This window comes from Trematomus bernacchii, unplaced genomic scaffold (assembly GCF_902827165.1).
Source record: "Trematomus bernacchii unplaced genomic scaffold, fTreBer1.1, whole genome shotgun sequence".
In the NCBI taxonomy this organism is placed as follows: domain Eukaryota; kingdom Metazoa; phylum Chordata; class Actinopteri; order Perciformes; family Nototheniidae; genus Trematomus; species Trematomus bernacchii.
The window spans coordinates 21771027-21783749 of NW_022987564.1; the positions used below are offsets into that span (position 1 = coordinate 21771027).

Consider the following 12723-nt stretch of genomic DNA (forward strand, 5'->3'; position numbering starts at 1 on the left):
TCATCAAAAAAGCCCAGCAGAGGATGTTCTTCCTGAGGCAGCTGAAGAAATTCAACCTGCCAAAGACGATGATGGTGAACTTCTACACCTCCATCATGGAGTCCATCCTCCCCATCTCCATCACCATCTGGTACGCTGCAGCCACAGCCAAGGATAAGGGCAGGCTGCAGCGTGTCATCCGCTCTGCAGAGAAGGTGATAGGCTGCAATCTGCCATCCCTCCACGACCTGCATGCCTCCAGGACCCTGAGGCGGGCAGGAAAGATAGTGGCCGACCCCTCCCACCCTGGACACAAACTGTTCACCCCCCTCCCCTCTGGCAGGAGGCTGCGCTCCATCAGGACCAAAACCTCTCTCCATCAGGACCAAAACCTCTCTCCATCAGGACCAGAACCTCTCTCCATCAGGACCAAAACCTCTCTCCATCAGGACCAGAACCTCTTTCCATCAGGACCAGAACCTCTCTCCATCAGGACCAAAACCTCTCTCCATCAGGACCAAAACCTCTCTCCATCAGGACCAAAACCTCTCTCCATCAGGACCAAAACCTCTCTCCATCAGGACCAGAACCTCTCTCCATCAGGACCAAAACCTCTCTCCATCAGGACCAAAACCTCTCTCCATCAGGACCAAAACCTCTCTCCATCAGGACCAAAACCTCTCTCCATCAGGACCAAAACCTCTCTCCATCAGGACCAAAACCTCTCTCCATCAGGACCAAAACCTCTCTCCATCAGGACCAAAACCTCTCTCCATCAGGACCAAAACCTCTCTCCATCAGGACCAGAACCTCTCTCCATCAGGACCAGAACCTCTCTCCATCAGGACCAGAACCTCTCTCCATCAGGACCAAAACCTCTCTTCATCAGGACCAAAACCTCTCGCCACCTCAACAAGGCCCCCCCACTGACACTTAACTTCATCCACAACGCAGACTCTATGCATTACATAATGGAGATCACAGGATGGTAAATAATGCAATGTTTAAATATTGCTTACTGCACATATTTTATATTCTATAATTTATTGCATTCTATTTCGATGTATATTACTGCTTTATTTTATTGTAATCTTATTCTATCTTACTATATTTTTATTACAGTGTTCTTAATATAGTTCGCTATCTGTGTACTTTTTTTTATTTAATTTTTTTATTTATATGTATAAACACCTAGTCAAATTCCTCATACGTGTGAACCTACCTGGCAATAAACCTGTTTCTGATTCTGATCTTTTTGTCCTCTAGGTTGCACTGCCACGTCTATAGTAGTGCAGAATGGACAGAGGAAACATGATTGGGCCTCAAGTTTTTTGCAGCCAATATACATTCTACAAACTTGGGATAGGAGGGTGAGTGAACAAGTTATCCATTGGTTGGAACCTACATCCCCATTGTTAGACGTACTAAATCCTGCACACTGCTCCTTCAAATTGACAATGTGAACATAATGTTGCCATTTTGTAATTTCTGTTATTTTCAGTTGAGAATGTTTCAAAGTACTCTTAAAAAATTCAACTTACTTTTTGTTTCTACTGTTTATAAGTATGATGTTTAAATATGAAATGCTGTATTCATTAGTTGTACTATAATTCTACAAATATTTTTATATTTTAAGTTTTCAGAGTAATTGTTTCCTACAGAACATTTTGTGATTTTATTGAACCTGTTTGATTGGAAAATGTTAGAAAAAAGCTGTAAAATAACAGTATTCTACCTGTAGAACTTTAGGTTCTGTATTTATTTTAGTGTTTGATCATACAAATCTAATAAAAAAAAATGTAAAAAACTGTTTTTCTCATCAGAACTTTATTTAAGGTATTTGAATGTAACATTTTAAGACAATGGATTTTGAAAAGAGAGGAAAGTTTCCTCTAAAATCTTTAAGGACAATTTCTGTATACTAATTGCTTTTGCACTGTATTTCAGTTAAAGTATTTTTACTTTAATTTTATGGTTTTTGTTTGGCAGCCGCTGCTGCCAGTCATTTGACCGTTTTTTTACAGGTTTTTTGCCCGAAGTTTTTTTTTTTTTCTTTTTTCTAGAAGTTTTAGTGCTGTACTTTTATTAAAGGTTATTGACTGTAAAAAGAGCAGATAAATCTGTAAAATTACAGTGTTTTCCTGTAAAATCTTTAAGGACAATTCCCGTAAATTAATGGCTTATTCACTTTATTTCAGTTAAAGTATTTTACTTTAATTTAAGGGTTTTTGTTTGGCAGCCGCTGCTGCCAGTACTTTGACCGTTTTTTTACGAGTTTTTTTTTTACAGTGCAGTAACATACTGTAATATCACAGTAATTCCTTAGTCATTGAAGCTGTGAAGTTACAGTATACAGTTTTAACTTTACAACAATGCATTGTAATATCATGGATGTGAAATTACAATACATTGCTGTGAAGACATTCACAGCAATGTATTGTAATATCATGGATGTGAAATTACAATACATTGCTGTGAAGACATTCACAGTAAATTGCTGTGAATCTTACTGTGAAAGTCATGCAAAATTTGGCCAAGTATTTATTGTGAATTCACAGTGAATATTTTTACAGTGTACGTAAAAGTAGCATAACCATGTTATAAAAGATACTCCTTAAAAGTACAAGTCCCGTATTCAAAATGACATTTGTTAAGTAAGCTTACAGTACAAAGAATGAAATGTAAAATTGGAGGTCAGTGTTCAACTATTATATAGTTAATCAACTCAATATGTAATGGATTAGCCCAAGCATGTGGCGCACAAAAAGAAGACTTAGGAAATGTGGGAAAAATCTTCTTGATTTATTCACCGAGTACAGAGACTTTTTTCATACAGGAAGCAGAGAAGAATCCTAAAACAGACACATCTGATTTAAATACATGTACTAAGTGTTTGTTGTTGGGGAAAAAACACATACACCTTCAAAACAAGAGTACAAAAATTAAGAAATACTTAGTCCATATTGATGTTTAGAACAGTTTGACAAAAAGAGCTTTCAAGGTCTACATGCAAGTTTACATTTGTTTCATCAGGGTCATGTGAACCTTGCAGAAGTGCAGTATTATTCAGATCCTTTACTTAAGTACTAATAGTACACTAAAACCATAAAAAATATGCATTGAGGTAAAAGTATGGAAGTATTTTCCGTGAAATATACTGCAAAACGAAGTGCAGTTTTTTTACTTTAATACATGAAGTTTCTGGATGTCTATGTTGCATTTGAACTCTAACATCAGCATATGTTGGTGGCTTTATCAACTTTTTACGAGTTTTGAGAAAAACTGCCTTCTTTTTAGTTTTTACTATAGCTTTATTGAGCTTAGAAGAAGAAGAAGTAGAGAATTTATTATTTAAAGTTGTAATCCTTAAAACATTTAAAATATTATTTATGGTCTGCTTTTTTTGCAATTACCAGTGGTGGAATAAGCACTTTTAACTTTTCACAATTACTACTTAATTTATATTTATATGAATTAATATAAGTTTATCAATTGCGCCAATCTTAGATACTGTTATTACTGGGTATATAAGTAGTATCTGCCTCACGTAAGTAAACCATTTTTTATTTAAAAGGAAACTAAAGTCTTAATTGTCAAATAAGCTTGCAGAGAAAAGTTCACTAATATGTTCCTCGGTAATTTAATCGAGAAGTACTAAGTAGTTATGAAAGGAAGTATTCAAGTAGAGTACAAATGAAGTCAGGTACCGCTGAGTAAATGTACTTAAATGTTAGATTACATTGCAGGAAATACACTGAAAACATTTCAACGTTGACTTTAATTTAAGGTATTATGTGAACAGATTTTACATAATTGTATTAGGTTAGATGAAAGCATAATACTAAGTTAAAATAAAAAGGTAATAGGTTCAACTACATATTATTGCTTTCAACTATTACAATTATGTTTAATCTGATGACCTGATACATTGAATTAAAGTCATCATTTCAATTTTTTTAGTGTAGCTTTTCAAATCTGTTATGTAATTATCTCCCACACTAGTTGTATTGTTAGCGATGGAGACTACAATGTCTTCTCACACATGTGTGTCATTTACTGTGAACAATATCTGCCCCACTGTTTCCTCTCCTACAGACTTAGTTACTGCTGATATAAACCCAACATGTTCTGCTGATGACCTGTTGCTTCACATCAGAAGAAAGAAAAGATGAAATCTTGAGGATTAAAAAAAAAAAAAAAGAGTTCCTTGACGTTACTCACAGTGTGGAGGTCTTGTAACGTCTAGCAGAAATGTGGTCTAAAAGAACTATCTGAGTCCACCTCTGCCTCTGCTCTTTCTGCCTCTCCAAAGTCCTCGTAAGCCTCCAGTGACGAGACACACCCTGGTGCACTCTGGGAATCGTAGTCCAGGAAGAAGGCGGGGTTTTGCAGCTGGCTGGCGGCAGGGCTGAGCGGCGGCTCGTTGAGCGGGGCGGTGAGCAGAGACAGCTGCAGCTGGTCAATGGTGCTGGTGGAGGAGAAGGGCTGTGATTGGTCAGGAGGGGAGCAGGCCCCGGGCGAGGAGCCGCTCGACATGCTGAGGCCCCTCGGGGGGGCCGAGGGCGAGCTCACCTGAGAGTCGTCTGCAGTGAGGGTGCGCCTCAGTTTGGCTCGAGCATTCTGAAACCACACCTAAGAGACAGTGTTTGTGTTTACAGGTAAACAATGTGTGAAAGAAGAACACATATTTGTTAAGTAAGCTTAAATGAAGTATAACAAATCAGTTTTTAAACTGTTTATTTGAACTAACATGTCGTCATTTTACAACACATTTTGATTATAAAAACATGTTACTGTTTGCAAATAACATTTAATTTTATATATATTCTTTTATTTTATTGCCATTTTTTTGTTTTATTCGATTTTTTGTGTTATTTGATTACATTACTTTTTACCATGTTTATTTTTAGAATTTGTATTTGTCGTTAAACAGTTTATATTCATGATACTTGCCTGTTTACATTTCGTGCACTAGGTATTTGGTTTTTGCATTCTTCTTGTTAATATTGTGTTCTGTTTGCACTTTTTTCCAGTTTTGCATTTCTCTGCTAGAACCAAGAAGTTGCTCTATAAATGTATACAAGTATTTGTATTTAGTAATAGGTTGTCATGAACCAGACTTTCCACTGCAATCGATGCACAACAAGGGAAATTATTTTTTATAATGCTCTTATCTATTCTATTTTTGTTCTCATATTTTTTTAGTTCCAATAAAGGATCTCAGGGGGAAATTGTTAGCGTACTGGAAATGTACAATAAAAACAGTCTTAGAAGCAGCTTCGCATTAAAGCTGAAACTCTGAAATATTTAAAGCAGCGACGTGCAGTCAGTGGAGGCAGGGGAGGCAGAGCCTCACCTGTCATACTCCAATGTAACGGAAAAACAACTAAAGAAAAACTAAATAGTAATAATAATAAAATGTCTCCACTGATCTTGTGTAAATGTGATTTCTGTATGATTCCAATCGCTTTTTATAGTCAAAATCAGCAAATTTGCCGAGCTCCGCTACGGGAGCGATGACAAGTGAGGCAGGGACGAGCTCTGCCTCTCGTAAGCCCACAGTAACTTGCTGGAGCGCGGGCACTAATTTAGCGCGGGCACTTATTTTGTGAGTGCGCTCAAGCCAGTTACTGTGGGGTGAGGTGAGGCACAGATGAGCTCTGCCTCACCTCAGAATGCGTCACCCCACATAAACTGTCTGGAAAGCAGGCCCTAAGCGCATGCCTGTTACCATCTCACTGTAGGTCACCAATGTAATGTTTGTAGATCCCTTTATTACATTTATCCTCACCATCCATAGTCTCTAAATAACTTATTTCACGTATATATGATATTTAGGCTCGCTGGTCTCATCGTACAACGGCAATGAAAAAAGCACCAGGAGAGGCAGCCATAACCTCTGCCGCACTGAAGGGGGCGCACGTGAGCCCACAGGTTCTTGTTGCTACTGTTATTCTACGCAGAGACGGTAGACGCAAACAACAAACTAGACTTTTGAAACTACAGGAAGATAAGGAGGAAATAGAGATTGTCCAGAAGGATAGCATGGACTTCATCTTCAAGTCAAGGTAAGACCACAATTGTAATGAACATGGGATCTAACTAAGAAAGAACAATCCAATATTTAGATTTGGGGTATCCTTTTGTTGAACGATCTGTTTAAAATGAATCGAAGCATCAGACTAAAAAAGCTTTTGAAAATAACCGAATATTTCGATTAAGGTCAAAATATAATATTTGTAAATCTGACTCTGAAAGTGCCTCACCAGCCATGAACCTCACCGCACGTCACTGATTTAAAGTACATATTTCCTACCTGCAGGACCCTCTTGGGCAGGCCGGTCTTCTGAGCAAGGAAGTTCCAGTCTTTTCCGTCAGGGTTGTGTTTGTGTGCGAAGTACGACTCCAGTGCTCTGAGCTGCTCGCTGCGGAAACACGTCCTGATTCGCTTGTTCCGCCTGCGGGTCCGCCCACATGCCACCTGATCATCCAATGGTGGCTCAGGACTGCTGACAGACTCCTCCCCTTCACCTGAGACCTGATTTTGAGCTTTTTCACACACACAAAACACACACACACATCCATTATGTTGTGCTTCAATTCTGTGCAAATCTATTATCTAAGGGGCGCAAGACATGATCGTTAAAAACACGATTAATTAACGATGAACTTTTATTTATGCTTTTTGATTGCCATATTCATTTAGTTATTTGTTTTTAATGCATTTAATTCGTTGTGTAGTGTTGAGAAGGGTGAAAAATGGAACAATGTCATTTTTATATCACTCATAAAATATACTCGAAAGCTTTACAAAGTGTGTAAAACATAAAGATGTCATAGTCAAATATATGTATGCAATAGCTATATAACAGGATGTATAACATACAAATCCTTATATGGATCTGGCCCTTCCTACATCCAGGACATGGTTAAACTGTACACCCCAGCACGTGCACTCCGCTCTGCATCAGCCAAACGGCTCGCTGCACCAGCACTGCGAGGGGGACCCAAGTTCCCATCAGCAAAAACACGTGGGTTTGCTATCCTGGCTCCAAAATGGTGGAATGAGCTCCCCATTGACATCAGGACAGCAGAAAGCCTACACATCTTCCGCCGCAGACTGAAAACTCATCTCTTTCGACTCCACTTCGAGCAATAAAATTACTAACAAAGAATTGCTAACAAAGCACTTATATACTAATGAAGGACTGGCGTATCTAAAGCCAGTTGAGTAGCACTTGATGTACTTATATGATTCTGTTTTCTTCAAGTTTGTATCTTCTTGGTCGAATGCACTTATTGTAAGTCGCTTTGGATGACAGCGTCAGCTAAATGCAATGTAATGTAATATGGGTGCTTTTAAAGGCCTATGTAGCAAAGTATGCACTTCCTCTTTCGAGGAGATGAACATTCTATTTACGCACTTCCTCTTTCGAGGAGATGAACATTCTATCTACGCAGGGCCGTCCCTCCCTACAGGCCGATCATGCAGGCTGCATGGGGCCTCACATTGCGCAGGGGGCCTCGTGCATGGGGCCTTGGCTTATGAGCTCGGCTTGTGCGCAGCTCTCAGCGCAGTTCTCCGGCGCAAGCAAGAGGGAAACAAAACATAAAGAAACTAGAGCATCACTCGAAGGTGGGTTATTGTATGAGTCAAATGTACAACTTGCGAATGTTGTATAAGTCAAATGTCAAACTTTTGCCAATTGCCATATAAAAAAATCAGCTGCATTTCACGACATGAAGAAGGCAGTCTCTGCATAGCATATAGGCTAATTGAGATGCAGTTATTTCCAGCATTATTTATTTACCATTCATTCAAGTATTTTATGCCTGTTATCTGCTAATGTACATAACAGTTACAGCCCAGTTTACAGCCTAAAAAACATGGAGCATTTGTTTCCCTTTTATTCATTTTTATGTCAATTTGCACATTTCATGGTGATGCTCAGCCTCTCCCCTTAACTCCTAACAGTCATCATCATGTCAACAACAACACAGAGAAATACTGATAGAAATGTGTGTGTAGTTGTTGATACATTGCTGACAGAGGGAACTACATTTGAATACAGATTTAAGAAATATCAGTTGTTGAGCATGTCATAAGCATGTTTTGTCTTGACTATATTACAACTATATTATAATAAAATAATATAGTATTTATATTATTGAATTGATTATGATTATGATTATTAGTAGAAGTAGTTTATTTGCATTAATTATATTTTAATCTTTTTGAGGCTAGTATTTGGCAGGAAATGCAGACGTACAGTATTCACCTGTAAACGCATACTGAACGACATACATGCACATTTACCATTTACTTTACAAAAAAGTAACTGTGTTGATAATAATAATAAACAGGACTTATATTTGCAAAGTACTTTGTTTCCAACACATTTTTTTTCACTCCTGTCGGTGGGGAAGGGGGGGGGGCCTCATCTCACAATGTCGCTTGGGGCCCCAAGTTGGCCAGGGACGGCCCTGTATCTACGCATTCCCTTTTAAGGAGTGAACATTTAACCACAAAGCAACGAAGAAGAACGCCTCTGACGCACGAGCTTGCACGCACAGGATGTGACAAACCACGTGACAAAAGGGGATATAAGAAGACTGAAGAACATTGGAACGAGAGTTCCTCTTGCAAAAGACTGAACTAACTAGGTTCTTCTTGAAAAAGACTGAACAATCTGGCTTACGCCAATTAGGTTCGATATAGAAAATATATCCGAGCAAAACGTATCTATTATTTTGTGTGGTGTGATATAACTTGTAAAGCGTATAAATAAAACAGCCTGTTCACACTTGTGAAAGGAAACTAAAGATCCGCATAGGCCTCTGATTATTACTGAACAAGTAACAAATCAGCGGAAATGTAGCCCGTCCCCACATAGTTTGAGTCCTGAGTCCAGTTTGATTCCAGTGTCCTGTCTCCTTGCTTGAGGGTCAATCCCTGACTGAACACTGCAGTCTCCCAGAGATAACAGCTGGTAAGTGGCACCTGGTCAACTCTGTTGCAGAATTATAGTAAGTCATATTGGAGGTCGCCAGGATCGTTTGATCTGAAATATGGCAGCAGTGCTTTACGGGTATTAAATCCCAAAGGTTTCAGAGGTGTGTTCATTAACAGGTGACAATCTAAAGGGATAAACTAACAGGGAAGTATAAATAAGTCATGTAAATTGATGAATGGAGGTAGTATAGAAAGAAGGGAGTTTATCGGTACCTCGTGGTGTGTGTGAGGACACACCTTTTATGCCCAGACTGAGTAAAAACCGTATCAATCAACAGTAGTAATTTCAGCTTGTTTGATCATTATTTAATTTATTTTAACTTTATTCGATAAACTTCTGTATTTATTTATAATTTGTGTTTTTATTCAAGTTTTATGGATTTATTTTTAATAGTATATATTTCAGCATTTGTTTCTGTCTTTATTTTTTGGTACCCGCCATTCTGCAGTGATTTAGAGATAAATGTAGCAAAAGACACACTCACACACAGCTGAGGGTCACGGTGTCTGTGAACGCAGCGGAGCAGCAGCTCAGCGGCCTGCAGGGCTCCACCACCTACACCGTCACCATCAGCAGCCAGCTGGGCAGCAAGGAGAGCTCAGAGGCCTCCACCAGCTTCACCACCACCTCAGGTCACACACACACACAAACACACACACACACACACACACACACACACACACACACACACACACACACACACACGCCTCTCACCTTCTTTCAGATTTGGTTTGGGCTGCAGATCGTTTAATGGCGGCACACTCCTGCCGTCGTCATGGTAATGGGACTGACAGTAGAGGTTGTGGCCCTGAATGCAGTACAGGTTCCCGGGTATTAATGTCACATCACACTCCTGAAAAACATGTTCATCATTAATATATCTTAAAGAACTAAAGAGAAATAAATATATATAACACTGAATCTTATTCATCTTTAGGGTAAACTGTTGCACATTATGTTTCTTATTGCAGAAAGTTGTTAGGATTACAATCCACAAACACGTTTTACATTTGAATAAAAACATTAAATTCATCCAAATGTGTCATAATGTTTCTGTAAATGTCTCTTATTAAAGTACCTGGCAGGAGAAGCAGTGAGGATGGAAGGTCAGATCACCTGACCTCATGACCAGATCGGAGGCCGGGATTGGCTGGAAGCAGCGAGCGCACTGCCCGCCTCCAAACATCCTGAGGAGGAATCAAAGGTCAAAGGTCAGGAGATACCAACAGACCCCATCACAGGCTCCTTCTGTAGTCTGACTCTCAGTTGAATGAAGCTCCTTCCTATGAGGTGGAATGTGTGAATACAGCAGCAAGCTCTGAGACAAACGCCGTTTCCACAGCAGAAACAGGAAGTGTTAATATTGTTCTTAACCATAGATTCAAATCACTGTCTCTAATAACATAACAACAAATAAGTATAACATATAATAACTCTTTAGTGTTGTTTCTTTTTTTTGAACCACTCTTTTCATAATTTGTCTTTTATCATAAATGTTCTATTGCAACAACAGCTTACAATTCACAACATAATACAATACAAGTTGCAACACTTTTTTGGATTTATCCTATCCCAAAATAGTAATATCCCTATAGATATAAACAATGTAGAAGATCACTCTTTTCATTATTAAATGTAATGTTTATGAGCGGCTTGGCTTTTTACCCAGTCCCTGTAAACCTACAAAACTTTACAATCATGCTGAACACTGGTACCGTTTCTAGACTTGATTGTAAGTTAAAAATCAAATGTGACTTCTAAATTGTTAACATCTGTTTTTTTGCATCTTATTTTGTGTTTAGTTTATTAGTAAAAGTTTGCACAGAGCTATTTGTACATGTACTATTTTGCACTTAGTCAGGAGGTACATTAGTCGGGACCGACATAGACTAGCTATTGAAGGGTTTAAACTACTTTAACTGCCCACTATGGGTTTGGTACAGCCCCTAATGTGGCGGACCCTCGTTGCAAACATCAATTTGATAAGCTAGGCTTTTTTGATAAAGCTTATAGGCTCAGGATTGATTTGATGGAGGGAGCGGTTTCTGTTCACCTGCAGTAGTCCTGGTGGCAGTAGATGTTCCCGTCTCTGCAGTACAGTGAGGGGTGTGTCTGCAGCTCGCAGTGACACCGGCTGCAGCGCAGGCACACGTCGTGCCACACACTTCCTGCAGCCAACAGGAAGAAGCGGTCACACACCTGCTCGCTGCAGCCGGCACACGTCAGCGGCTCCTGGAGGGACACAGTTGTCTGAGAAGGATGTTTGGTTAGTTACATTGCTGGAGTTGAGGCTTCTTACCTAAAACTAAGATGGTGGACAATTGGTATTGAAATGATGGCTGCAACGCTATTTCTATATTTTTTCTTATTTTTTAGGTTCATTGTTTCTTCTATAAACTGTCAGACAATAGGGTCAATCTTCAACAATATTATATCATATGTAATATATTATATATTATATAAAATAGAGCAGGACATCTTATATTTTAAAGGTTAAAAACAGCAGGTTACAGCTCTACCTTTAATTATTTAAAAACAATATTTATCTAAAGAATGTTGACTTGACCTTGCTTATAGCCTGTCTTTATGATAGTAGATTTTTCTCTGGGCTTCTCTGGGTGTTTTGTTCTGTGTTTATTCTTTACTTTATTAATGTATTTCCTTATATTGTGTTATGTTAATGAATGCACTTAAAAATGAAGTATACTACCCACAATTAAATAAACACCAGCAGGTTGAGATACGTGGTTCTCACAGGCAGCAAACAAGCTACACACATAGGATGATCTAATATACTGTAATAATTCATTTACATAGATTAAACTACCTAACACAGTTAACCTATGTAGTTAAAATGAGCATGGCTGCACCTAACGATTCGTTTTATTATCGGTTAATCAAAATCTCAGTTTTCTTATATCAAACCCCCTGAAATGTTGGCTTCAACTGATTAGTTTAATTATTTAATTAATTTAATTATTTTAATTATTATTTGACTCATCTGCTGATAATTGACCATTTATGGCTTGGCCTATAAAATGACAGAAAACTGTTAACATTTCTACAGTTTTAAAGGCCAATTCAATTCAATGTTTTGTCAGTCAAAACCCAAATATACTCACTTTAAAATAATATGAAACAGAGCAAAGCAGGAAACGTCAACATATTCGGGATTATTGAGATGGCTCTAAGCACAACCTTAACATTTACAGCTGTAAAATGCAGATAGCACATTAATGTAGTAGGTTTACTTATCCATTAAACATATAATAGTAAAACACTGACAGGCTTTTACTTGTAGTGGGAGTATTTTTACATTGTGTTAATTGTACTTTTACTGCAGTAGAGGACCTGAACATACTCACGTTGTCTGCAGCAGCGCTCTCCTTCGTCCCCGTCTGGCCCCCGCTCAGCTCCGCTATATCCGCACGGTCACCAAGGTCACCAAGGTCACTGCCGTACAGCAGCTCCTCCAGGGCCCGGTCGTCTGCAGACATCATGATTGTCCTGAGGAGGAGGAGGGGTAATAATCAGTCCACTTGGTAATCACAGCCGTCATTAGAGAACTAATAACACACACACTTAATGTCCCTATTAATAAACAACAACAACAACGACATCCAGACCCAACTGAAACTAGTGTGACAAGGCTGTTCTCTTTCTGTGAAATGTGTTTACTTATGTTTCGTAAATCTTTGGTGGTTATATACAGTATGTAAGAAAGCTTTAC

At 38.7% G+C, this 12723-nt stretch overlaps 1 protein-coding gene across 1 annotated transcript; it reads right to left on the minus strand.

The window, feature by feature from the left end:
• Positions 1-4221: 4221 nt before the first annotated feature.
• LOC117477805 (LIM/homeobox protein Lhx9-like) lies at positions 4222-12516 on the minus strand. The gene is made up of 6 exons (XM_034124554.1): positions 12359-12516; positions 11047-11243; positions 10072-10180; positions 9708-9846; positions 6296-6528; positions 4222-4611 (listed from the first exon to the last, which is right to left on the minus strand). The coding sequence occupies exons 1-6, from the start codon at positions 12491-12493 to the stop codon at positions 4222-4224; spliced, it is 1203 nt and encodes a 400-aa protein (XP_033980445.1). The 5' UTR covers positions 12494-12516.
• Between the last annotated feature and the right edge of the window lie 207 nt (positions 12517-12723).